The sequence below is a fragment of the Colletotrichum fructicola genome, assembly GCF_000319635.2.
Source record: "Colletotrichum fructicola Nara gc5 chromosome Unknown KSG_Nara_v1_contig02, whole genome shotgun sequence".
Taxonomy (NCBI): domain Eukaryota; kingdom Fungi; phylum Ascomycota; class Sordariomycetes; order Glomerellales; family Glomerellaceae; genus Colletotrichum; species Colletotrichum fructicola.
This window is the reverse complement of record NW_027094052.1, coordinates 2,787,119-2,813,258: the sequence shown is the minus strand read 5'-3', so window position 1 is coordinate 2,813,258 and position 26,140 is coordinate 2,787,119. Positions and strand designations below refer to the sequence as shown.

General features: G+C 54.8%; 9 protein-coding genes across 9 annotated transcripts; 4 read left to right on the top strand and 5 right to left on the bottom strand.

Moving 5' to 3' along the window:
• Positions 1 to 863: 863 nt before the first annotated feature.
• Positions 864 to 1,607, bottom strand: CDC34 (Ubiquitin-conjugating enzyme E2-34 kDa; the record flags this gene model as incomplete). Its single annotated transcript, XM_032033920.1, has 2 exons — positions 864 to 1,397; positions 1,458 to 1,607. 2 exons carry the CDS (start codon positions 1,605 to 1,607, stop codon positions 864 to 866), a joined length of 684 nt encoding a protein of 227 aa, XP_031886916.1.
• Positions 1,608 to 1,690: 83 nt separating this feature from the next.
• Positions 1,691 to 2,552, bottom strand: CGGC5_v003535 (uncharacterized protein; the record flags this gene model as incomplete). The annotated part of the gene is made up of 4 exons (XM_066151140.1): positions 1,691 to 1,730; positions 1,855 to 2,325; positions 2,364 to 2,392; positions 2,460 to 2,552. 4 exons carry the CDS (start codon positions 2,550 to 2,552, stop codon positions 1,691 to 1,693), a joined length of 633 nt encoding a protein of 210 aa, XP_066009426.1.
• A 782-nt stretch (positions 2,553 to 3,334) lies between these two features.
• On the bottom strand, positions 3,335 to 8,426 carry GCN2 (eIF-2-alpha kinase GCN2; the record flags this gene model as incomplete). The annotated part of the gene is made up of 6 exons (XM_032033921.1): positions 3,335 to 4,051; positions 4,104 to 4,525; positions 4,572 to 5,574; positions 5,624 to 5,962; positions 6,011 to 8,152; positions 8,214 to 8,426. 6 exons carry the CDS (start codon positions 8,424 to 8,426, stop codon positions 3,335 to 3,337), a joined length of 4,836 nt encoding a protein of 1,611 aa, XP_031886917.1.
• Positions 8,427 to 9,099: 673 nt separating this feature from the next.
• Positions 9,100 to 11,253, top strand: CGGC5_v003533 (uncharacterized protein; the record flags this gene model as incomplete). The annotated part of the gene is made up of 2 exons (XM_032033922.1): positions 9,100 to 9,172; positions 9,236 to 11,253. The coding sequence occupies 2 exons, from the start codon at positions 9,100 to 9,102 to the stop codon at positions 11,251 to 11,253; spliced, it is 2,091 nt and encodes a 696-aa protein (XP_031886918.1).
• A 245-nt stretch (positions 11,254 to 11,498) lies between these two features.
• Positions 11,499 to 12,264, bottom strand: CGGC5_v003532 (Imidazoleglycerol-phosphate dehydratase; the record flags this gene model as incomplete). The annotated part of the gene is made up of 2 exons (XM_032033923.1): positions 11,499 to 11,911; positions 11,988 to 12,264. The coding sequence occupies 2 exons, from the start codon at positions 12,262 to 12,264 to the stop codon at positions 11,499 to 11,501; spliced, it is 690 nt and encodes a 229-aa protein (XP_031886919.1).
• A 628-nt stretch (positions 12,265 to 12,892) lies between these two features.
• Positions 12,893 to 14,230, top strand: Derl2-0 (Derlin-2; the record flags this gene model as incomplete). Its single annotated transcript, XM_032033924.1, has 3 exons — positions 12,893 to 12,939; positions 13,016 to 13,292; positions 13,754 to 14,230. The coding sequence occupies 3 exons, from the start codon at positions 12,893 to 12,895 to the stop codon at positions 14,228 to 14,230; spliced, it is 801 nt and encodes a 266-aa protein (XP_031886920.1).
• Positions 14,231 to 14,488: 258 nt separating this feature from the next.
• CGGC5_v003530 (uncharacterized protein) lies at positions 14,489 to 16,251 on the bottom strand (the record flags this gene model as incomplete). Its single annotated transcript, XM_032033925.1, has 3 exons — positions 14,489 to 15,603; positions 15,655 to 15,903; positions 15,963 to 16,251. 3 exons carry the CDS (start codon positions 16,249 to 16,251, stop codon positions 14,489 to 14,491), a joined length of 1,653 nt encoding a protein of 550 aa, XP_031886921.1.
• Positions 16,252 to 19,424: 3,173 nt separating this feature from the next.
• Positions 19,425 to 20,392, top strand: CGGC5_v003529 (uncharacterized protein; the record flags this gene model as incomplete). Its single annotated transcript, XM_032033926.1, has 3 exons — positions 19,425 to 19,956; positions 20,010 to 20,235; positions 20,284 to 20,392. The coding sequence occupies 3 exons, from the start codon at positions 19,425 to 19,427 to the stop codon at positions 20,390 to 20,392; spliced, it is 867 nt and encodes a 288-aa protein (XP_031886922.1).
• A 2,269-nt stretch (positions 20,393 to 22,661) lies between these two features.
• Positions 22,662 to 25,997, top strand: nta1 (Protein N-terminal amidase; the record flags this gene model as incomplete). Its single annotated transcript, XM_066151139.1, has 5 exons — positions 22,662 to 22,800; positions 22,921 to 23,247; positions 23,302 to 23,314; positions 23,363 to 24,009; positions 24,277 to 25,997. The coding sequence occupies 5 exons, from the start codon at positions 22,662 to 22,664 to the stop codon at positions 25,995 to 25,997; spliced, it is 2,847 nt and encodes a 948-aa protein (XP_066009565.1).
• Between the last annotated feature and the right edge of the window lie 143 nt (positions 25,998 to 26,140).

Genomic DNA, 26,140 nt, shown 5'->3' with positions numbered 1-26,140 from the left:
GTTCGGGTCTGAAGTTGAGATATTCTACAGTAGCATGCTACAGGCCGGGGTGCATAGCTTACCTTACCTCTATTTCTATTTCAAGAACATGTTCAGTTGGTCTGGAATCTGACAAGACATACGACGACGAGTAAACGATGTTAGCGGGGCAGGCGTCCGTACCACCATGCCCTTCTGGTGCTCTGATTGTCCACCCTGTCGGAGGGCAAGCGCGGCTTTCCGTCCCTGTCGGCCCCCTCCATTGCTGCTGGCGCTCACAACCCTGCGGGGATGCACTGGCCGCGGAAGGGTGGCACCGGCAGTCACAAGCGTAAATTCGACATTGCGTCACTCGCGCGACCCAGACGCTTGTGAGGGTATCCGTAAGCCCCTCCAAACGCCCGGCAAACTCTTCAGGCCTTACAAACAGCACTCAATATGATCAGATATTTTCAGCCCTAGGCTTTGTCGGAGCATGCGGCAAACAATGCTTGATTCATTGGCTTATGTGATACCTTTTTTGTGGTGCCTCACTCGACGACCGCCGCCAAAATCTAGTCGCTGTTCCCTCGCCGTAGAGCCAAATGTGCAATTCCATCCCTGCTGCGAAACACCCTCCCCAGTAAAATCCAATGATGCCAGAACCCAGGAAACGAGACTCCGTTCTGATCACCTAAACAGGCCGGGCAAGACAGCCGGCAAAACGCCTGGGGCCGTCGCTATGCATCATCCATCATGCGTATAAGGTTGTGAGAGGGGGAAAAAAAAAGAGTAAAGTAGAGAGAGCCAGCCCAGTGCACAACTCCGCTATGCTTAAATAGAACGTTGAGTCGGTGAGATGAAGTCGTATGAGTAGTAATTTTCAGCTGTGAGCCGGGCTTGGCTCAAGGCTTTTGAGGCTTCTCGTCTTCGTCGTCATCCTCGTCATCGTCGTTGAAGTCATCCATATCCATATCACTGTCGCTGCCTCCCAAGTCAAAGTCGCCCTCGTCGTCTGTCTCGTTCCAGAATGCGTCATCGTCCAACGGCTTCTGAGGAACAGGCTCCAAGTCCGCTGTGGTAGGGAACTTCACGCCTGCCGGGATATCCTTCTTGGACTTTTCGACGGTCTCGCGGGCCCTTTTCTGATACTCCTCGCGCTTGTCACGGTACATGACGCCAGCATCGACGTTGGCAGGCGAGTTGATCTCGGGGTCGTCCAGCAATAGCAGTACTGAACGCAGCACAGACTCAACACCTTGCAGAGGGGTCCACCTCTCGCAGGCGAGCTCGCCGGACTGTTCGTCCTCGCCGGGAGTATGCAGAATGGAGATGCACAGCTTGCCGTCGGGGTAGATGTTGGGATGGCAGATCCAGCGGGTGAGGAAGCGGAAGGTCGGCGGCTGGATCGGGTAGTCGCGTGGGAAGGTCATCTCCGCCTGGACTCAAGCGTTTAGTCGATATGCCCTTGTAGGCAGGCATGTTAGAAGTCGACTCACTCTAAGATAAGCCCCATTAAAGGCACTGTCGGGGTTAACGACCATGAGGCCGATCTTCCACATCAAGACATTGCGGTCGTCGACATCAATGTGCACCCATTTCTCCTTCTGCAGTGTTTGCAGCTCGCTCATCAGTCGCTTCTGCGCCATGGTGGGCTGTTGGTTGTGGACGAGGCGGGGTCTGTTGGAGAAGAATGGGTAGCAGCGGAGTGTTTCGTCGTAAGCGGCGGTGACTACAAGCGGCAGAAGTCGTCGCGGTGGCACTGAAGCACCCTTGGGGAGATGACGGTGGTCAAGTCAGCCGTTGATTCTCGCAAGAGGCGTGATCGAAGCGCAGGGACCCTAACGTCGAGGAGGGACGGAGGAGGGAGGGATGACTCGTCTTGTATGGACTGACTCGGCGCGAAGGTGATAAGATAAGGCGAGGGACCGGGGAGGCGGTAAGTGGCGGTTGCGAGCAACCCCGTGGAAGATGGAAGGGTTGAAGTCGGGAGAGGAAGAGAGGAAGGTGAGAGGTGGGGGAAACGTGCTTGTAGATGAAACAGAATCCGAGTTGCAGTCAGAAAGGGCAAGAACGGGGAAGATCAGGGTAGGAACGAGAGAGAAAAGAGGTGACGGGAGATTGTCGCGGTTTATCAAGGTTCCAGGTGCATCCAGCAGCGAAGATCCACGGGCGCCGTCGACCGGAAAGCGAACGAGGACAATGGGGACGAGACAAAACGCCAGGGCACCAGTCTCCCGCCCAAGTCCCTCCACAATGGCAGGGCCCAACCCGCCCGCCAAACCGCCAACGATGTGAAGGGGGTGGTCACGCAGTGTCTCGGATCCGTGGCCAGCGCAGGGCGCCGCCTGTCCTTGCTGTCGCTGCCTCCGATCGGGGTTGGTTGGAAGTCACAGTCACCTCACCCTCGCGCCAATCCACACTGCAACATGGCCTGCCAGGGTCAGCCGTCCAGCACATCTTCTTGGGCCTGGCTTGCTAATACGGAAAGCAGCACTCACTTGTTGGTCTGCAGGCGCCGCCACCAGTACTTTCAAGTTTGCCATCATGCCGTCCTCACAGGGGTTGCTTACATGACCGTCCAACTCGAACATGATGGAATCCTGAAAGGGGCCTAGACTTTCAAATAGTGCGGACTGGTCAGGCACCTCTTTGTCCTCGCCTTCCGGTCGCTGGGAAAATTCTTTCTTCAACAAGTACCACTGCATATGAATCAGTTTTTTGTTTTTTTTGCTTACCTACGTCCTCAGCCAGCCAGACACCTTGATGCCTCCAAACCAACGTCGCTGACTGCACTCCCTCGAGCTGCAAGGATACCCAAGCCCGTCGAAGGCACGCAAAGCCCCATCTCGCAAACCCTCTCCTCAGCGCTTCCTTCGACTGGAATCTTCCCTACTCGCCCGGAACTCAACTGCCTTCTCTCAAGGCAACAAGCTCCCGCAGCAACTCTTATGGCTGCCGCCTCTGCCGCTACTAAGATCTGACACTGCGGCTGCCAGTCTGGGGTTTCGGTGCCTGCGCTTGGAAGTTTGCTTAATGCATGAAGCCAGCCTCCAACGACAAAGCGTCTGAGCAAACAGCGCCCTCGAGCCAGAAGGAGCCGAAAGACTCGATCCAAAGAGGCTTCCGTCCTAGTGCCTGCCGCCCACCCATGCAGCCCACAGAGGCTGACTTCAAACCACCCCTGCGTTTGTTCTGCAGGTGTGGTGCGTCGCCGCAAACTCACGATGCTGCTGCCCTGCTGTATGACATGACGCACTTGAAGCATGCAATCTGCCAATAATCCTGCGACAACGCCAAATATTGTTTTTCATTTCGTGTCAACTGCGACAATTATCCTCCTCATCCAAATCCACGATAGCCCTAAAACCTTTGATCATGCCCCAAGGTCATAGTAGATGCAGTTCCCCGTCCTGAAGTTGTAGATGAACGAATGCCGGCTGGCATTCCTCGTCTCCCACGCCGCCTTCGACTTGACCATCTCGGCGTGGATCTCCCGCACGTACTTCTTCTCCGCCGTCGTCACGCTGTGCTCCAGCTTCCTCCAGCTCTCCGCGTCGGACAGGCACGTCTCCCTAATCATGTCCATGACCTGATCCGTCGTCTCCACGGCCAAGATGGGCCCGTCCAGGAACGAGTGCACCAGGCTCGCCGCGCTGAACTGCGCCTGCTCCACCACCGTCCTCCGGTTGAACTTCTTGCTCCGCGTCCCCGCCACCATCACCCGCACATCCTGCTCGTGCTCGATGACCGGCGTCGACTCGGATTGCTGCTGCACGCCGCGCATCTTGACCACCGCCTTGGAGTCGCGCTCGCGCATCTCGCCCCGCAGCCACGACAGCAGCTGCGCGATCGGCAGATCGACGTCCGGCGTGTCCCTCTTGTCCATCGTCTTGACCTTTACGATGGCGTCCTGCTTGATGATGACGATCCAGCAGTAGCCCTCGTCGCGGTTGCGGGCCAGCAGGTCTTCCGGTGATCGCGCGTCTTTGGCGAGCTCCGCGCTGATGCCGTTCGCCCAGAGCGTCTGCAGGATTTCTATTCCCATGGATCGCAGGATCGCAGCGTCAAAACTGGCGACAAGCGCATCACACTGAGAAGAAGTTAGCAACCTGATGAGAAAAATGCTCGCTGCTTTGGCCTACTCTTCGAGCGTTGTGGAAGATATTATTGGTATCTTCCTCCGTCTTCTTGAGGAACGCTTTGCCGCTCGTCTTGGGCACCCTAGATAGCTTCTCCCAGTTGAGGTTGAAGCCCACGGCGTGCCGTTCTTCGTAATGGCTACCGATTCTGGGCCGTTTCTCTCTGATAAGACTGTCATACCGGCCACCGGCGGCAAATACGTCTTTGACTTTCTTGTCGTAGACGCAGGAAAACATAATTCCTCCCGTGTAGAAGCTTTCCTTGAGACTGTTAAGAGGGGTGACATAAATCTTGCTTGCGACTCCGAGTCGCTTGGCATATTCCGAGACCTCTTTCAGATGAGCCAGAGTTGATGACGCTCTTCGATACATGTCTGTCCCCTCAAAAATTGACTTCAACTTGGAAAACGCCTTTGAGGGGGTGTCTAAACCGAATTAGCTTCATCCGTGTTCTGTGAAGGATTGACATACCTCTGAAGTCGAAGCGTTGCAACTCATCGACGCTCGTAGCCGACAAGCCAACAATGGGAGACCGTAATTGTACCCTGATCTTCTGCCAAGTTTGGCTGTGAATGTTCAGGTTACTGAGAATGTCAGCAGCAGCTCTCCGCGATACGGGATCTACACGGCAGTGGTCAAAGATCAACTGCAACAGATCCGAGTGTCCCAGATGGAAGCACATCTGGCTTGACGACAAGGACGGAAAAACGGCAATGATCTCGTCAAGAACCTTGATGACCTCCGCTTCTTTGAGGGCCAGGTCCAGGGTATCAGTTGTGACGATGTCAAAGTCGACCTCGCCAAGCATCAGAGGCTGGCCCGTGTCGTTTCTATCGCGGAAGACGTTGCCGAAGGTGAATATTCTCTGCACACTCGCGCTTCCGCTGGCCTTTGCCAGCATTCTTGCATGACCCATGGTAAGATCAAATGGCAGCTGGAGCACCATTCCGTTCGCATCCAGCAGCTTCACGGCGTTTGAGTCGTTGTAGTGGGAGGAGCGAGGGTACAGGCAGTTCCGTTGGCACTCAAGTGCCCCGTGCCGACGAAAGATGTCTATCAGTGTTGCCTTGACGGTACTTAGGTTCACCAAGTCCGTCTCGCCGGGACTCGTCTCGTTCATGTCCCACGCATAGTCTTTCGCCTGCTCCACTGGTCGCGCAAACAAGGTCGACAGCATCTTTTTGTAGTACGGCGAGCTAGGATCCGCAAGACCGGCGAGAGTGCGCCTGATGGTTTCGCTTTCCATCTGGACAGGCAATTTTCCGCTCTGCAGTAGCTCAGCGCTGGAAGGACGTTCCTTTGGGTTGTGTGTTAATAGAGAAGTGACGATCTCGGTTTGTATCTTGTCGGCTGGTCTGAAGTCTGATGGAAGCACCAGGGGTGATTGACGAAGCTGCTCGATCACCATGGCTCTCTGCATGCCTAGCATAGGTTGGTAGCACATTTCGAAGAAGATAATTCCAAGCGAGTACATCTACGTACTGGTTAGCATCTCCAGTTGAAACCTGGCCAAGAGCTCTTACATCGACCTTGGAACTGTACATTCCTTGTGAACCAGACCGCACCTCCGGAGCCGCATACGATGTTGTACCGATGCTTCTGGTGATGTCGTCCGATTCCATGGCATTTGGAAGGCTTCTGTCAACAGCGAATTGGCCGCTCGTGGCCAGACCAAAGTCTCCAATCTTGACATTATCCGTCCCATCGCTGCTATGGGCGATGAAGACATTTTCAGGTTTCAGATCTCGATGAACAATGCTAAGACCATGAATATGAGCAAGGCCTTCGAGTATTTGTCGGAATAAGCGCCATATCTCAGGGGAATTTTGATACAGCTTTCGGGTGATCAAATCGCGAAGTGTCTACCCGTGGTCAGCGAAAAACATGTTAGATGTGAAGACAGAACTCACTCGTTTCTCACAGTACTCCATAGAAATGTAGAGGATGGTTCTGAAGGGCCGCTGAGATCTGGCTCTAGCATGCGCTCGGACATGCCCGACAGCTCGGTTGCTGTCCTCTTCCTCAGATTCACTGTCTTCCTCTGAATCGTCTTCATCCTCCTCATCGTCGTCGTCTTCTTCCTCTTCAGAATCGTCATAGCCGAACTCAATTTGTGGGTGGCTCGACGACATGAAGTCCAGTCCTCCAGTACTCGTAGCGAAGTGAATCGCTGGGCTCTGGGAAATGGTGTCTTTGGAGTCCTCCGTTGCGTCCTCTGTGGAGGTGTCACCCTCGGTATCCGACTGGTCCGCAATCTCCTCAACCCAAGTATTATAGTAACGAACCACGGCTGGGTGGCTCAGCTGAGATAGAAGTCGAACCTCTTTCAGGATTTCTGTGAGACTGGCTTGCGAACGCTGACTGACCTTTTTGATAGCGTAAATCTGTCCGTCAAGCTTTTTCCGAGCCTTAACAACCTCGCCGAAGCCTCCCTTTCCTAGTCGTCCTTCCTCATCAAAATCTTCCCGGTAACGTGATGAGGTGGTTCCCCTGTTCGTTAAGATTCCTCTGTTCGTTGACTCGCGCCTGAGCCTCGGTGGCATAGGTGACAAAGAGCCGAGGGAATGGTAGCTCGACATGATGGCAGTGTTGTCTTCCACCACTACCGGCGCGTCTGTGGCAAGAAACTCGCTTGAGCCGAGCTCGAAAGCGCGAGGTCTCTTCTTAGGGTCCATCTTGAAGAGTTTTGTGACCAACTCGTGCAATGGTTTCGAAAGAGATAGGGAATCGAAAACATCAGTCGGCGATCGATACTTCTGGGGGACGTCAAGCCCAAAGATCATCTGCAGGAAGACGAGGCCAAAGTCCCAGATGTCCGTCTTCGCTGTATAATGCGGCTTTGACAGGGTTGCAATCTCGGGCGGCAGCCAGTAGGCAGACTTGGCAGAGCTTAGGCCGGGAGGTGCCTGTCCTTTCGAAGAGATATTGTGCAATTCTCTCTGATAGCTTGCATCAGACAACTTTGGCACCACCTCCCCAGTTTGCTCTCTGAAAAGCAGGATATTCCCTGGATGGATATCTTGATGAACGAGCGACTTGTTGTGGAGGAAGTTTAAGGCATCCAAGAGGTCCCTCGTCCAAGCGCGCACCTTACTGGTGTCTAGACGATCAGCAAGATCCAGCAACTCGGCTAGAGACCCCTTTTCAGCGCTAGGGGTAAGGACGCTGACGGTCCAGAGATGCGACGAAGACTTCTCTGCGTTGTTCTTCTCCTGCTCCACTCTGAAGTCCAGAACCTCAAGCAAGTTTCGATGGCGAACCTGTTTCAGCGTCTCAAGCTGGTTCTCTAGGGACTGGACCTGCTTCTTGAAAACAGCAATGTCCTTTGTGGCAGGACGCAAAGTCGTCTCCTTCAGGGCCAAGTTGGGGCATTCTTGGCCACTGGGAACGATGGGCCAGACAGAATAGACGGAAGAAAGGGGACCTTTTGCGACCTCAGACTTTCCGAAGACAGCCTGGAATGAGATGATATTTCCAGTCTTGTCTGTAGTCTGACAGGGACGATCGAAGACGATGCGCCCGCTCTCGGTACCGTTTATCCCGCCCATGGTGCTAAGCGGCGACATCCCGTTGGGGTTTTTCTTCTTGCGTGACTCCTTGGCCTTCTCTTTCTGGCGCTTAAGTTCAACTTGCAGCAGGCCACCAAGTACTCTCTCTTCCTCCTTGCTCTCTTCCTCTTTCTTCCGCTCCTCCTCTTCTTTCTGTTCCTGCGCTAGTTTGGCAAGGAATGCTTCGTGAGTGGCCCTCTCTTCTTCAAGTGAGGGCAACTCACGACCTTTCGCCTTGGCTTGCGCGGCGTCTTCCAAGATGTCTCTCAGTCCTTCAACAATACGATCTACCATCTCCTGCTCCTCAGTGGCGAAGACCCTCGGCTGTATCTCGAGGTACTTCTGAAGTTTGAACAGCACGACCTCACGAAGGTCGCCGGTATCTTTTAAAGTCAACAGTGGTGGGCTTTTAGGATACGTGGCTGTCATTACGACGCTCAGTGTGACAGCGAAGTCTTCATCTGAAGAAGCCCTGATGCGAACGTCGAACGCAGGTTCTGATTTCTAGTGAGGTATCAGCACTGCTTTTGCGCCGGTGAGTCGCTATCGACGATGACGTCTTTACCTTCCAAGCACTCTGCGTTTCTGCATGCTTCACGAAGTCCTCCCCGTACATGGATTCCAGAACGATGAGTTCGTTCTGCTGGAGCTCCTCATATTCGGTTTTTCTGGTTCTCTCGGGACTCCTGGGTTTGAGTCCCGGGAAGCTTGAGTCATCTTTTTTCTTAGTCGGTAGGTTGACGGGCTTGTTCCACACCCCGGATGATTTCGACGCCATATCGTAACGACGAGAAAAGGCTTGACAAATCACCACAGCATAAGCCGTGATAATCCGTTAAGGGTAAGCCATGTTTTTCTGCAATATCGTGGTAATCTGGTTCAAAAGTATGTGTTGATGAGAGTCTAAAAAGGAAAAAAGGCAAACGAATTTCAGCTGACCGGGTTGAAGCGCCACCAGGCATCGACCGCTATTCGCCTTGCTTGATGCGCTGTCACAGTACGGCTGTTTAGGCGTACGTCAAGTGGGGGTTGACAGCGACAGCTGGTGCCCCTCACTGATGACGCCCATGGCCTCAGGGGTCCTTCCAGTGGGGATTGGGAGCCAGAGGTCTGGACAGAAACGCTAGCGAGGGGCGAAGAACGCTAGGCACCGTGATGGCACCGTACGCGAACTGTATGGGGCAGGCGGAGGAAGCGACGAACCACGGACGCGCCATCCACATGCGGTAACAAAGTAAACAACCAAATTCGACATGGAACCACATCCGTTCGCCGCGGTCAGATCACCAACTACAAACTAATTAAAAACCCTCCAACACGCCAGCGCAGGTAATGCGATCGCTTTGGGCGAGCATTGCGGACTTGCTACACGCCACGGCCAGCAAGTGAACCAATTCCTCCGCGCTTTCAACCTTCATTGCGGACATCATTCATTCCCCACGAAAGCAAGGATGCTGGGCTGGGTACTTAGGCGAGGATTGGAGGGCGCGTCTGGAGGAAACAGAGCACAAGCAGGCGGAGGAGGTACATATCACCAACACCAACACCAGACACACGATATGCCAGGTCAGACTAACATGGCAGCAGATGACACCACCCAGATCGAGCAACCAGACACGCCAGCGCCCGTCTTCGCCGCCCGAGCATTGAAAAGCGCAATATTTGGCACTCCTGCCCGAGACGACGATCGCGACCACCGTGCCGCCGGCATGTCGCGTAACAGGAACGTGGACGACTCCGAAACCGAGTCGCGTACACCGGTGAAGCAGCCACAGGGCATTTTGCTCACTCCCGGCACCGGTACCTCTCGACGAAAACGCGTCTCGTTTGGACACGATGTTTTGGACAAAGGCGGACTCAAGAAAGGCAAGGGAAAAGATACGGACGACAAGCCTGGAAAGTTCCCCAGCAGCTTCGATAGCGCAGGCGACTCGGCAAGCAAGCGGACGAAGCTGACCGAGGCAATGGAGAACTCCCGCAAAGGGAAGGCGCTCAGCAGCTCGCGGGAGACGCAGCAACCCCAGCAGACGCGTCCTCAACCTCAACCAGTGAGGAACGACGATGCAGAAGACGAATGGGAGGAGGCCGACGAGGACCAATGCACGCATGACATGACGATTGATCTTAATGAGCCTCATTCGCGGTCAGGAAAGTACTGGAAGTCGGAATTCGAGCAGTATCACCAGGACGCTAAAGCCGAGATGGAGAAACTGCTCAAATACAAGCAGCTGGCCAAGTCCTACGCCAAGCTTAAAGACGCCGAGGCTATCGACCTGAATGTGAAGCTCAAGGAGGAGCAGGACAGGGTGGCTCAGATGGAGCAGAAGATTGCCGAGATGGCGGCGCAAATAGCTGCGAAGCGCGTCAGCGGTGAAGAAAGAGACAATCCTCAGCTTATGAAGGACCTGGCGAAGCAGACTGCTGTTGCTGTCGAGTACAGGACCCAGGTCAAGGAGCTAGCGGCTCTGCTGGAGGGTCGCGACGATGACGGAGACCCCCATACGCGCAGACGACAGACAGCCTCTCCACGGACGCAGAGGACCCTTATGGAGACGCAGCGTGAGTTGAGGAAAGCCAGGTCTCAGGTTAAGGAGAACAACCAGATGAAGGAGGAAATCGAGAAACTCAAGTCCGACCTGCTGTTTGCCGAGCAGCGAGCGAACAAGTTGGCCGAGGAGAACAAGCGTTTGGCCGAGCAACAGTCTCTCCCAAATAAGACCAAGACAGCTTCATCTGCCGAGTTGGAAGAGCTGGAAGAGTTGCGGGAAGAATCACGCCAAAAAGATGAAGAGTTGCGCCGAATCAAAGCAGACTTTGATGCCTACAGAAAGGACGCTGAAGCTGCGCAAGAGGATACGAGACGCATCCTCGAGAAAGCCACCGACAAGATCAACGACCTGAAGAAGGAAGTGAAGACGCTCAAGGCGGCAGGGACTGTCGATGGACACAGGCCCAAGACGTCCGTCAGCTCATTGCCTGAGCGAGAGACTGTCGAGAAAGAGAGAGGGCATCGCAACCATGACAAAAACCGTTTCGATGTTGCCCCCGTGCCGATTCGTCGCACGTCGAATGACACGAGCTCCAAGCGGCGGAGTCTCGAAATTGTGGAATCCCTAGGCAGGAAGCTCAATCAGTCCAAGTCTCACAATCTTCGAGACAAGTACCATGAGGATGCCGGCTCTTACTCATCGGGAGAGGAAGACCTTGTCCAGGCGCGTCCCAAATCCGAAATCCTCTCCGGCAAGGTCACATTGGACAAGCCTAGATGGCGGCCATTCATTCCCAGGTCCCCTCGCAACAGAGCATACCTCGGATCCGAAATCAACGAGCGAATCGTCAGCTCAAGCGAAGTTCCCTCAGGCACCACACCCGCGCCCCGGCATAGGTTTGCATCCAAAGAGAACGACCCGCCCATCGACCTGCTTCAAGACCGATTTGCTCGACTTGGCATGCCTGAAGCCGATGCTAGCACCATGGCAGCAAACACGTCAAAGAGCACCCTGCCACCAGAGCGGCGAGCCGCGGCCATTGCACGAATTGAACAAAGAAAGGCTGAGAAGAGGCGCGCCTTGGCAGGCCTGAATAAGGAGAACATGAGACCTTGAAGATAGAATGACGGATAACTGCACAGGGGCGGCAATGTCCTCGCCCGTTTTGTTTGGAGTTTTGGTGTGCGTGGGAACAGAATTCAGGCATTGTACATATTGTACTGGTAATTTGTATACTGGGTAGCATGGTGTTCCGGGGTATCATACCAAGTCAGAGTATCTCTAATAAATCCGACAACATTTTCACCGCATTGCCCATTTTTACTTTTAGTCTTTTTACTTATTTTTGACGTCACCCGCGTTTATGCGCTCAGAGTTCCCTTGGTGCTAGGAACCTCACCCTCCTTACCAGCAACACGGCTCGTCGACATCTTGACAGCCACGGCCAGAGCCTTGAAGGCGCTCTCGGCACGGTGGTGGTCGTTCTCTCCGTGCAGGCAGTGGACGTGCAGGGTGACTCTGGCGCCCTGGGCGAAGCTCTGCAGGCAGTGGGGAATCATCTCGCAGCTGAGGTCACCAATCTTTTCCCTCTTCAATCCGAGGTCGACGACGCTGTAGGGACGGTTCGAGAGGTCGATGACGGCGCGAGAGAGGGCCTCGTCGAGGGGAGCGTATGCGAAGCCGAAGCGGGCGAGGCCGGTCGCACTGCCAAGGGCGTTGGCGAAGGCGTATCCGAGGGCTATGCAGACGTCTTCGGCGGTGTGGTGGTCATCGACTGTTTGCGCAAGTGCCATGTAAGCGAGGGGATGTTCACGATGGTGGGCGAGGAAACGGAGAGGGAGGTGACGGACTGTGCAGGTCGCCCTTGCAGATCAGGGCCAGACTCCAGCCAGCGTGCTTGGAGAGGGCATGGAGCATGTGGTCGAGGAAGCCGATGCCCGTGTTGACGCTGATGGTCTGGGACTTGCTGGACTGGGAAGCGTGGCCGTCACCGAGGGCCGCGGTGAGTCTCGAGTCGGTATCGGGTGGGAATGCCCCGCCATCCAGGTTGATGGCAAGCTGGATCTTGGTCTCGTTCGTGTCGCGAGCGAGAGCGGCCCATCTGGGAGGGTGGGAGGTCGACGACATTTTGCAGGGTGTTTTGGAGGAATACTCTCGGATTGGTTCGCGGAGAGGAGATGTTCTTGGAGACGTCGTGGATTTTCCAAGAATATTTCAGCTCTTTTTTTCCTGAGTCACTAATCTTCAAACGCCGCCGTCGGAGCTCTCAGTACACTAATGGTGGCGGTCGACGTGGGGGGCATTGGCCAATTGCAACGCGGTAACTGTCAGCGACCTTCACCACCCGACGTTCTCAGCACGAATGTCCCGGCGCGCGTCGCCCACCATTCAGGGCGGTTTTCACCGCTTGGGCGTGCCCCACCACCGAGCCCCAGCGGCAGAAAAACGAGTTGAAAAGCCCGAGGCTGAGGGCGCTTCTTTGTCTTTCCAGCTTAATAAATCCCTTCCTCCAGAGGACACGGGTTCACAAACGATGAACCAACACATCAGCGCCACAGCCTGGTGTCTCTGATTGGTCCTCTTCCACACCACCTGCAGATAGAAAAAAAGAGGGTTCCTCTACTTCTGCACTGCCTGCCATCTGCAACCTTGCTATCCCGCAACTCATCGAAACCTCACTTTCCTGCTTATTTCACCATTCGCATTGGAAAACACACATTAACCCTTTACTTTTGGGGTCGTGTACTGAGACAAGATGTCGGAGATGCTGGATGCCTACTGGCAGGCGCCGCCCATCGCAAGGTAAGCTCTTCTCTTCATCCTCACCTCATCTCATCACCACCTCTCACCTTCACGATGCTGACTTGAGCCCCCTCAGAACCCTTGCGACAGCCGCCTTTGTCACTTCTGTATCTGTCGTCCTAGGCTTCGTGAGCCCGTACTGGTTCATCTTCATGCCGGACTACCTGTTCAAGATCCCGCCGCAGATCTGGCGCCTGGGCACCAACTTCCTGCTCACGGGTCCCCAGCTCGGCCTGCTGTTTGACACGTATTTCCTCTACACCTACCTGACCGCCCTCGAGGTCGGCAACCCCCGCTTCCCCAGGCGCGAGGATGTCGTCTGGTACCTCATGTTTGTGTGCACTGTCATCACGGTAAGTCACTTGTCGTCACTGCCTTGCTGCCACGGCAGCCTGTCCTTGCCCAACACGTCCATCATTGTGTGGAAAGTTCCTCCCATGTATCACATCCGCGAAAGAAGCAGTCGCGAAGAGAAGAAAAGTCTTCTACACCTCTTATATCTGCCCGCACAGTGGATTCCCACAGCTGTAGCGGTTCCTGGAACAGAGGGAGATTACCCTCACGGCGCGGTACAGTCCACCTCAATTCGCTTTAGGACTGTACTCGTGGCGTGGGCATGGTGGGATGTCTAGGGATGGCTCGGGTAGCGTTCAATGCTGCTCGAGTGGTTTTCTTAGCGCCCTACATTTTATCACCCAATACCCTGGGTTTTTTTGTTTTCATCTGTCGTTCCGTTCATCATGACACCATTTCCATCATCAAATGAAGATGAAATCGCTCGCCGTAGAAAACAAAGCGCTAATATCGCACACAGGCGCTCTGCACCTACCTCATGGGCGGAGGAGCCTTCCTGCCGGCTTTGATTCTCGCCATGTGCCGCACCGTCACGCAGGACCAGCGCGGGATGAAGGCCAACTTCTACTTCGTCACCATCCCCGCCCAGCTGACGCCCTTTTGCATGATGCTCGTCTCCCTCCTCTTCCCTGGCGGCTATTACAACTTCATGCTCCAGCTCATGGGCTTCCTGGCTGCCCACCTGTACGACTTCCTCTCCCGCATCTGGCCCGAGTTCAGCGGCGGCCGCAACCTGATCCCCGCTCCCGCGTTCCTGTCCAGGCTGGTTACCACACCGCGCTTCTACCGCCACGACTATGGCACCGCTGTGAACAACAGTGGTCGCGCCCCCGCTGGAGGCCAGTCCTCGGGCAGCAGCACCGGCGCCTCTCTGGGCAACGGACCCCTTCCCGACTCGTGGAGGACGAGAGGCCCTGGACGCCGTCTGGGTGATTGAGTGGCGGTATAACAGCGCGCTGTACGATAGATGTGTCAGATACCACATTTTTTTGCATACATTGCAGAGCATTCCTCGGAGTTTGCATTACGAATAATATTGTATTCAGTCGACGGTGTCTTGTCAGTTTGATCCTATGACGCCCCCCAATCCGCGCTCAAAATTCAAATAGCCTTCCCAACCGTGAACTCCAGTACCCAAAATCATCACTTGCGAACCAGTGTCATGACGTCGTCACTAACACATCTAATGGAATAATCACCCGTATAATGTGCTCTTGCCACTCCGTATGGGCATATCACCCTCGTAGTCCTGGGGGTCCTCTCTCGCCGGCGCCACGTGGGAAATCACGGGGCGCCCGGCCAACGGCCTGTCCTGGAACCGCTCCTCGTGGTAGGCAATGGGCTGTGATATATGCATCTCGCCCGTCTCGCCTTTATCCGCCACTGGCGTCGCATCCTGGACGGTGATTTGTGGCGGCGAGTACTTCTTCGGCACGCGGATGCGTGGTACCGACGGGAGGACGAGCGAGGGGATCTTGGACGGGCTCTTGCGCGGCTGGCTCTGTGGAGGCGGCGGCGGCGGCGGCACGGGGTTGGCGAGCGGCCTCGTTGCTTGGGAGCTCCGTGATTCGTGCGAATGCGCCGGTGACGGCGACCGCGAGACGGCTGCAGGGGGGTGTCTCAGGGACGGCATGGCCGTTTCTTCGGCGGCGTTGAGGTACGTCTGCAGCGCGTATGAGTCGGGTACGTTGGTCTTGCGGACGGCTGGAGGTGTGGGTGTTGCTGTGCGGTGAGACTGGCGACTCATGGCGCGCGGGATGTAGGCTGGGTGGGTGGGCAGGGCGCTGCCCAGGCCGTGGTGGCCGGAGTGAGGGTCGAAGTTATAATGGGTGGGATCCCGCGCAGTGTGGTGGTGGCCTTCTTGCTCGAGCTTGTCGTAGTATTCGGCGTTGTTGGAGAAGTTCTGCTTCTCCTGGAGCTCGTAGTTGTACGATCTTATCGAAGACGACTTCTTGTGGTCGACGATCGGTATGTATGGGCTTTTGTTGATGGCTGTGTATGAGCTTCCGCCGCTCTGGGGTGGCTGGAGAGGCATGCTCGGGTCCGTTATTTGCTCTTTCTGCCTCCGTTGTTTGCGGCAGTATACGATGAAGAGGCAAACTGCGCCGATGAACAGGAGCCCGCCGCCAACGGCAATGCCGACGATAGTGCCGAGGGTCATGGTGGTTGAGGAAGCACCCCCGTCTCCGGGCAGTGTTGTGTTTGTGACACTGATGTTGATCGCCTTGTCTGAGAAAAGCTCGCCGGAAATGGCAACAAGATTACCGTCCGCAGGCTTTTGATCACAGCCAGCCTTGAGTGCGATGAGAACTGATACATGGGTCAGCACACTGGGCATACAGGTATAGATGAATGGCTTACAGTTGGACAGGTAACTTTGGCTATCACTTGATTGCAGACACTTGGCACAAGGCCAATAGCTGGAAGTGAACTTGTTACCGTCTGCCGTGCAGTACTCGTAAGGGTCGGCGGGGTCCGGATTCGTAAGCGCAGACGTCAGGGCAGTCTTGAGAGGTGAACAAGCACTGCTGATGAGGCAGGGAGAGTTGACTGTGGAGATGGCTTCCGGAAAGCCGTACAAACAGACGTCTACTGCGTATCGGACATTGTCTTTGATGAACAGTTAGCACCGCCAGGACTAAGATCCTGTTGTAAGTGTGATAACTTACACAAGAACCACGCTGCATCGTTCTCTGCCCCTTTAGTCGCCTGGCTCTCCTCCAGGCAGGAGATGCAGTTCTTGAACTTGATGCCGGTGCCGGTCGTATGATACTCGGAGTTCTCGCATACGATATCGGACGAGTTCGTTCCGGAGCTCGAGGTGTCGACAGTGGTGCCATTCGGTCCGCCTAGGCACAAGGCCGCACAGTCTGAGCCGGGTGTGACCTCGAGCGAGGTGACGGTGGCAATAAGCGAAAAGACGGTGAACAGATGCCGTAGAAGGGAAGAGGACGCCATGCTTTCCCAATTCCAGATCGGTCGAAGCAGCTATGGGGATGGCGTGGTGGAAGGAAGCGGAGGAGGAGGTTGAAGTGGAAGAGGCCGAGATGGTGTTATTAGCATGGCATAGTCCCAGTTCTTCTCACGTATGGAACTCCAGAGTCGCCAGCTCCTCGATGATTCTATCCCGAAAGATTCGACTTGGATAGAGATCAGATGGTGTTTGATGACCAAAGCCCGATTTTCTTCCTCATACACTTGAAGGCCCGGCTTCGAGGGCAGTCATTGCAGATATAATACTACCGGGTTGAGCGGGGAGCATCGCGGGACGGAGATCCCATGCAAGACAGGCAGGCGGCTCTGTAATTGCAAGCATATTTTCCCTCAACCCAGATGGCTAGCTAGATCTATTTTTGAGACTGCGTGGTGTAGCTCTGCGTGCGTTTTCTTTGGGTCTCGGCCACCGCAGAGTCTCAATGTTCGCAGTCCGAATATGGTAAGGTGCCCACGACGTGCAGTCTTGCTTTCTCCAGATCGCCGCCAGGCGGGGGATTTTCTCTCCCACGAGCTGAGAATAGCAGTCAAACTATAGGTGAGTCCAATAAGATCGCGCGTGGGAAGAACCCTGGCGTGGTGTAATCGCGTTCCTTCATCAGGCCCGACGAATGAGAGCCAGGGAAACATGAACACCGGCGCCAAAACAAAGATAGACCGGCCAGGATGTGGAGGGAACAGAGTAAGCTGAGTGGTTGAAGAGGGCAAGACACACGGGAGGTTGAAACGGGGAGGACGGGTAATGAGTGGTTCTCGCAGGCGCCGGCCGGCCATGCGACCCTGCCCCACCGTTGGACGGGGCCAAGGGTTCACTTCAGCCATTGAGCGGACGCCTTCCCGCCTTCTTGACAGCTCAAGCAACGGGGGCCGGGGAAAATCAGGCCACCTAAGCTACGGCCAAGCTCGCCACGAGACTAGGTCTCGGAGAGAGTTGGTCAGGCTGTTTACAGAAGTGTAAATGGAAAGAATTTTCTCCTCTTTTGCTCTCGCCGAAGTGGGCACTCGTTGCGGTTTGCGGGTCCTGAGGAGGATGCGTCATGACTACGAGACTTGGCTTTGAGGATACCCCTCATCTTCAATCATCTGGAGAGCGCCAGCGTTCAAATCCAGCTTCGACAACAATCATGACTTTTCTGTGTTGTAGTTTCGTCTTCGCTGATGAAAAGCCCGAAAGACTAAGGCCTTAATGCTTCAACTAAGCCTGAGCCCAACGCGTCTATCGACCAACTGGACGACCGGTCCGACCGACACCAACAACATCGCAGGAAAGCCTCATAATCAAGGTCTTCTGCCGCTGCCGCTCCGAAGGAGCAAATGCACACCTGCTTCGTAGATTTCAACCTGCAAGACTCTGACCAGTCCAACGCGGGCGGATCCGGACACCCACACCTGGCTCGTTCTCATTTGCCTCTGCCGCCCAACCCGTTGTCATCACTTGCATGTGTGCGTGCCCCAATTTCCGTGAATAGCAGTAGATGTGATAGTGGCTGCATGAGCCAACCCCTCCCCCCATCCGCCATCACACCTTGGAAGGAGGGGGTTTCTTCCCGCCCTTTGCACGGGCACCACGGCGGAGAGGTTGGGGCGGTTTTCTTCTCAAAAAGTTTCGATGGGCGTTTGTTGTTCGCTTCGCTGTTGATGGAGGATGTTTGGGTGTCTGGAAGTTTGGTTTGGTTTGCGTCGCATCCCGATCCTCAAATTTGTGTGTCGTGTGGAGCCTGCAATATTGTGTTGTTCTGTGTTTTGATAAGAGGAGCGCTTTCCCAGAACCTCAAAAGTTGTTGTTTGGTCTTTTGTTCCACAGTCTGTTCATTCGTCTTATTATTTTACTGTCCCCTTCCCTTCACCGCTGTTCCCAGTCCTTTGCTGTTTTCCGTCCCTTTCATCCTTCACCTAAATCTTACTGAAGCCTCACACATTGTTGGTGTGGTCGCACAAAGCCATCACTCGCGAGTGTCACAATGTGACGGCCCCAGGATCCGGGCTCCTTCCTGCCGTGTGATTAACATCGGTTCGACAGAATCATACTGCCCATAGTGGAAGCTCAATACTGCGTCCGTTCTCTAGCACGGCTCCCAAGTCCAAGTCCGGTCCTTGTCACCGCTGTCTGTACGACGCCGGCTACAAGAGACTATCTCTATTGCCGGGTCCTTGCATGATTTACTAAATGGTTTTTGGAAGAGGTAGCCGTCATAAATGCGCCGGTAAGATGAGACGAGGATTTTTTTATGGTAAGTGGCGAATAATCTTTGACTTGGATCATTGCCATTGCTTTCAATCAACAACCACTTCAGTTTCGCCGAGACCGCCGTCTGGTGGTCCTCTGTTGTTGTAGATAAAGTCCCCTATTTCCGATATCCACAATTTGAGGGTGATGTCATTCGATTGGACTTATGGTGTTTCCACCCTATCTAGATTGCTATGGCTTTTGTCAGTTGTGTTCCTAAGACCTCTCGGTGCAAGCACTGCTTCGTGTACATGCTACCCGTTGTTCTGACCAGCTTTGACCATCGTCCTTTCCATGGCACAGGAAATATCACATGATTCTACTGTGAAGTGATGTTGCTTTATGTCCAAGCTCTGTGAGGCTGACGCATGTGTTCCAACGACTTAAACGATCTCAGGTAGCTCTGTAGCCCACGTCAGCCAGCACAACAGCTTCGAGTCTCGATTGTCATGTTGCAATACTTTATGAGAAACCAGTGGCTTCCGATTCAAACAGGAGAACCATCTCTTCTGATAACATGAGAGACAAACCCAAGCTCAAGTTCGGCATGTACAAACGGTCTAGTTTCGGTCTGTTTGGCAAGCGTGCGACTATCCTTCGCTCCCGTGCGCTCTCACCAGCACCACGAGGCGGGGCCGTTTGTGTCGCACTTTCATACACTTGAACGCTTTCGCAAACCGACTCCTGAGGAAATTACGGGCTCTTCTAGATGGTTTGCGATTCACAAGCTCCAGACAACCACGTGTTCCTCACTCGAAGCTTCTGTCAGTATCCAGCTCGGCATCTTCTCGTACCCGTCGGATGGAATCGTATAAGAGATGCTGTTCGCGACTTTGATCGAGGAGTTGGAGCCTGTCACCAGCCAGCATCAATCTTGAATACGCCCGAAAATCAGCATTAGCTCGACAAAATGGTATTCAGAACCGGTCTCCTCCTTGCTGGCCTCGCTGTTCAGGCCCTGGCCTTGCCTGCTGCCCCTATTGAACCTGTTCAGGACTTGGGGGCCGGAGACTGGAGCATGCTGCACTTCCGCCGTGCGTGTGCCGAGGACCAGAGCAGCTGTGAATACAGTTTCTCCTTGACTGAGTTTGCCGCCACGGAGCCCAAGCACTGCAGCTTCACAATCAAGGCCGACAAGCGGCCTGCGTACCAGACAGGCTTCTCGCTAGCCAAGTGTCCCGAGGCGGCTGAGTACAACGTCAATGGCGGCTGGAACGATCTCGGATTCGTCACCTTGTCGGTCATCAATGTCGAGAAGAGTCTCATTTCGTGGTTCTCCTACAAGGACGAATTTCTGGTCAACGGCGTCGAAGCTGAAGCTCAGCACTCCAAGGTTTACTTCCACCCAATTCCTGTTCCCACCGAGCATGAGATCTCAACGAGAGACAATCATGACAGCTTGGCGAGCGCCTCAGAGTGGCAACTTGTCAATGTCGTAAGATGTAAGTCACATGATCTTGAGAGCCTGTGTCAAATTTGCTAAGCCGGTGTACAGACCTGGTCAAGTCGGGGACGCCCCAGGAAACGGTCGTTCTCTCTTTCTCGATCGAAGGTGGGGATGCGCCAAGCGAGTACTGTTCGCTTCAGATCCCGGTTGTCCAGCAAGACGGCGCTTCCACGAAAAGCTTCTACGGTCGTGCGTGTCAAGAGGGTGCCAAGGGGTGGACAGTCTCCTGGGGCCAAAACGAGGAAACGGATGAGGCAGTCATGACCCTGGTGAAGTAAGTCGTGTTGTTGTACTATCAGTAATCAGAGCTGACCAGATACAGCCAAGACCAACACAAGCATGCCTTCTTCGGCTTCAACAATGTCAGCACTGGAGTCTTGCTGGGAAATAACGGCCCCAGTCCCACGAAGGACTTGCCGCGATTCGCTTAGAAGACTGGCGAAGTGCCAGTCCACGGTGTCGGAACTGTGCTGAATGGCTGTTCCGATGAACCTGGTTGAATAAGAAACAGGCGGGCGCTGTTATGTACCGTCCGAATTGTGTCCAATAGTCGTTGCAGTTGCTTACCGCGCGTTCTGTGGGTGTATTTCCCTGTATTGTTTAGCGGTGAAGGCAATAGAACAAAGAAGGCTTGAAGAAACCCCATGCTCCAACACACCCGTCTTCTGATCGGATGACTGCGCTTTTCTGCCAACAAATGATGGTCCTCGGGCGTCTGTAGCGCTCATTTGTCTCATTCTATCCCTCTGTTGGTTCTCGACATGATTTCGTGGCTCCCGGCGAGGCAAACAGATCACTCGGTCCGGGGCAGTCGAGGAGAACCCGGGCACGTATTGGTCCTCGGACTATGCGAAGTGGGCAATCATCTGCCCGGTCCTTTGGGAGGGCGGATGAGGGTAGCATCGATTGGCGGAACTACGCGCTGGCGGGCTCAAAAGGAGGTGTGTTGGAACTTGACGCTGCGCTTCCTGCCACAACTGGACAGAGCAGATGACTAGTCGGGTATTGGGCGAATGGCTTGTAGGTCTCCATCAGAACCGTAGAGTCGGAATCGGCTGTCGTCCAACGGTTCTTGTCGCAGAGCTCGATCAGCATGATTAACCCCTCAAGTGACTTGCAGTCGGGCATGGGAGCCGAGTGCGACAGGCCCTGGGTATTGTGGTCAGTAGAAAAAATGCGCCAGAAGCGTGACTATGTCGCTTTGCAGACATGTCCTGCTGGCTGGTCAACCCGCAGGAAACAGGCCATTCTCGTGCATTCGCAATCACCGCCCGCAGATCATTCACACTCCGGCTTCTGCTCCGCGGCTGCCTCGTCTGCCACCCTCGCCAACCCGTAAATTACGGCCAACACGATCGGGTCTTTTCCTCCATGTGCGTGTCCGCGGCCAGCTGTGTGACCCTCTCTTCCTGCTGTTCCACCCATTGGCCTGGGACGTCATGGAGGCACCGGGAGACTGGTTAGAACGGCTGAAGACGTTGTGTCCCCCTCCTCCGTCATCGCCTCCATCTTCACTCAGCCTTGGACCAAAAAGTGACCCGTCATGATCCCAATCCAACGGTGATGGCGGCAGGACTGCAAGGAAGACATGATTCTGCCGCATAGTGGGTGACGATGCGCGCCCTGTTGATTTTGGGCTGGGAGGGAAGACGCCCGACGCTGGACAAATGGCGAAAGCGTGTCGTGTCGCTTCCATGCCAGCCTGACCCATCCTTTCATGCAGTTGGTTCACAGTGTAGGGACAATAGGGGGTTGACACCGTCCATGCAAGTTCTCATTCGTCCAGCGGAGGGGAATGAACATTGCGGGCGGAACTGGGTATAGCCTTGGCAACGTAGAGACTTGGCAATTTCCCGACAAGGTGGACAAAGCGACACTGGGAGTGCTGGCGGCGGAAGAGGAGGACGAGTCTCTTCCGCGTCGTTTGGCCGCTTCAGGCTGTGGATGAATGGGACTGGAGAGAGAGATCGTGATGGTTGGGTACTTGACCCGACAGCAAGGTGTGTTGGAGAGTCGCTGCGTGCCTTGCGCCTGCACACGGTGCGATGGGCAACAGCAGGTCGCTGCAAGTGCCAGCCCTGGAAGAATTTTAGTGAAGCATAAGGATGCGCCAGTGGTCTGTGCTTCTTGCGGGCGGCCAGATGGGAATGGAGGTGACGAGTGGCTGCAGCTACCGACTGGCTCCTCCAAGAAGGACCCCTGGTCTTGCAGGCTGACAGCGGTAAACGTCGCAATCCTGTTGGTTAGGCTTCATCACCACCAACACGCACCAACAACTGGCTGGGAGTTCAGGAGACCGGAGAGGCAGGCACTCGCACTGGAAAACGAGCCAGCCATCGCGGTTCCCTGCCCCGTGCTCCCCCGTGCTTGCCGTCGCTTCTGTTGCAACACTGTGAACATAGGTACCGACACCTTATCTTCCCTGCCCACACGCATTCAGCTCGTGTCCATGTCCACCCCGCCCTCCATATACCGTCTTTGCCCACGAGATTTCATAGATTAGCTCGCGCTAGCCTTTCTTCTCTCTCAAACCCGTCTCACCATTCCTCTCCACCTCGTCCGTCATCGCGAAAGTCGCCGCATCTTTTGATGTCTCTGTAACACCAACCCGCCTCCTAACTTTACTCGCGGTGAGACTTGCGACCGGTCGAGGGTCATTGGAGACGGAGCACCGGGTCCTGCCCTCAACATCACATCAATATGAGGATAGGTTGCCTTCAGTTCGCCCCCCAAGTGGGTGACATCGACAACAACCTCAACCGTGCCGACTCGGTTCTGAGCAAAGCGAATAATACGGACGACCTTGATCTTCTCGTTCTGCCTGAGCTGGCTTTCTCAGGTAAGTCATTTAGACATACAATGGGACGCCCGCGGCCTTGATTCCTGCGCGCGCAATTTGGAGGGTTCATTTTAGGGCTTTGGAGGATGTGGCATTGGGCGATGCACTGACAGACGGCAGGATACAACTTCAAGTCTCTGCAGCAGATCTCGCCGTATCTGGAACCATCGGGCTCTGGGATTACTTCTCTTTGGGCCCGCACGACTGCCCTCAAGTACAATTGCAATGTTGTTGTAGGCTACCCAGAGAAGGTGGATGTGTCTAGCCAATGGCCAACCGGTCCCGAGTACTACAACTCGGCCATTGTGGTCAACGGCGATGGCGAGACGATCGCGAACTACAGGAAGAACTTCCTCTACTACACCGACGAGACTTGGGCTCTTGAGGGCGGAAAGGGATTTTATGAGGGCTGGATTCCCGGTCTGGGAAACACCTCCATTGGCATCTGTTAGTCTTACCACGCCCCCTTTTCTGCGCAACGTTGACTAACATCTTTCGAAGGCATGGATCTGAAGTGAGTTTGATTGTTATCGGCGAAAGTCACCGTACTAATATCGCACAGCCCGTATAAGTTCCAAGCACCGTGGCATGCCTTTGAGTTCGCATTCCATATCCTGGAATATGAATCCAACTTGGTTGTTGTGTCCATGGCCTGGATGACTCGCGAAGACGGTCGTCTGTTCAGTCGGATGCCCAATGAACCCGACATGGACACTTTGACCTATTGGGTCACTCGTTTAGAGCCTCTCATCCGTGCAGAGAACGAGGAGGAGATCATTATTGTCTTCTGTAACAGAACTGGTACCGAGGATGATGCGGTCTACGCCGGCACGAGTGCTGTTGTTGGCATTCAGGACGGTGAGGTCAAGGTCTACGGCCTTCTGGGCCGCGGCGAGAAGGAACTCCTGGTCATCGACACTACCAACCCTCCCTACGCTAAACTGGTGTACCGCCCTCAACCCGAAAGGCCATCGGCTGTTCGCTCCGAATTGCAAAAGTCGAACGAGCCTGAGTCGTCAACTTCCGCAAGGACACCTAGCACCTCGTCTCAGGGGGGTGGTTCACAGCAAGGCTACTCTACGCACACCCCGACTCAACCTACTTCCCCGCCTTCCAAATCCTCTGCAGCTTCAGTATCCTCTACAAAGTCGCAGAACTCTCAGACGTCGCAACGCTCTCATAGGTCTCAGAGTTCCCAGAGATCTCAAGGTTCACAGAGATCCAAGAGCTCTCAAAGGTCACATCGGTCACATCAATCGCAGGAATCATCGAAGAAACCTCAGGCTTCGACCCAGAAGCCGTCATCATCCTCTCCTAGACAGGTCAGGGTACCGCAAAAGATCAAGATACCCCCGGCTTCCGAATCTCATTCTCCGGGCGGCGAAAGCCCTGGAATTCCCACTCCAACGGCCCCAAGCCCGACGCCCATGGCGATGCGACCCAAGCTCGTCATCCCGCAATCACCGCCTTTTCAAGCGTGGCAAGCTTCTAGTCCTGTACCTCTGAGCGGTCGTTCCACCCACTCGGTTCATTCTGTGAACTCGGTTCAGTCAGTACAGTCGGAAAATTCTGTGCGCTCCACTAGCACCGTCACATCGAATCCGCGCCCTCCTGAAGACAGCACGCCGTATCCGCACAGCGGAGCCCCATTGAGTGGCTATCCCACTAGAAAGTCCGACAAGAGAATCTACGGCGGAAGTGTTTCCATCACTCACATGCCTTTCACTCCCATCACTCCCTTTGAGGACAACTCGCCTTTGGAGCCACGCTACTTCTGGCGGCCTTCGGATAGCCTCCTCAAGACGCCGATGGAGTCACAGGAATCAGAGCCCCGGAGCGCTGTAGCCGAACCAGATGATACGAGAACGATGAGTTTCCACTTTCCGTTGTTCCATGCGACGCCGCCGCCACCTCCTCGCACACACTCGTCGACCTCGATGCGTACGGTGGCCACTGCTGGCAGCGCCAGAAAAGAGGTTGACAGAAGGGGCACACCATCGCAAGGCGGAAGAGTACGCAACCCCAGCAAGTCGCGATCGGGCGACATCTTGACTGGAAGAGCTGGCCACACGCCCACACCTTCGCAAGAACCCTTCCCGGCTCGCCCATCTTCTCCAAAGTCTCGCAATGCTAGTAGATCACGAAACCACGAGCGATCTGACTCTGCTCTAGCATTTCGAGAAAATGCGAATGCCATCTCGCAACAACTTGAGTCCATCTCTCATCGAGCGGAGTCAAGAAGTCGGGGCGTGCCTGAACAAACTGGAACTCCTCAGCCCGACAGGCCCTCTTCACCAAAATCTCGCAACTGCAGCCGAAGCCGCCCCAGCGAGAACCTCTCGTCGATTTTGATCGGTGCCAGCCCGAGCATTCTGAGCGACGAGCACCTTAAACGCGCAGCCGCCCCGCCCCCGGACAAAGCACTCCCTCAGCGACCAATGTCTCGTATGAATCATCATGCAAGGGCCGGATCTTTCAGTGAGGTCCGCCCTTCTTCGAGAGGCTCGGTAGCAGGGGATCATGCTGCGCCACGCCCTGCTTCTCGGGCTGCTAGCAGAGGTCGCAAACCTTTAGGCAACTTCTCTCCGCCAAAGATGTCTCCCCATGACCCATCGTTGCCTCAAGGGCAGGCACCAGAAGAGCTGAGCCGCATTGAGCGCGACAGGAAAGACTCGATCGGTTCTCAACCTCCCCCGGACTCTCCTGCCTCAGAGCCAAACTTCGCGAGGATTGAGACAGTGGTCTGCACAACGTGTCCTGTCCATGGACGACACTCTGTTGGTTCCGCACCAGACCCTTCCTCAATCTCGGGACACAGAGTGTCCCCAGATTCAAACACTGGAAGGTCGATGTCCTCTCCAGCAGTTACCACCACCGGTGAACACACCAACATCACACCCACAAGCAACGTAGCCGACGACCCCAAGTTTTCGGCTACCAAGTCCGACAACCCAAGCGATGTAAGCTCTCTCGCTGAGACTGTCGAGACGATCTCTATCTCGAGCCGATCTCCATCTACCCCCATGTTCGAGCCGAAAACTCCAAAGGCAATGGTTGCAATCCGCGACACTGATGCCGGGGCCGATGGCCGAACACTTGTTCCGGAAATGCCTGCCGAACTTACAGATTTGACTTGCGCCGATAGAAGCGTTGGCACGACCCCAACCCCAGATGCACCTCGGGCCATCGCAACTTAGATACATTGAACTCACATTCTGGCTCATACCCCTTTATGATTGATTATTTAGTTTAGCGGGAGTATGGAACCTCGTTAGGAGGCGGAAAGGCTTTCAGGTGAAAGCAAGGATACCAAATGCATTTAATGAATGAATGGCTTAAG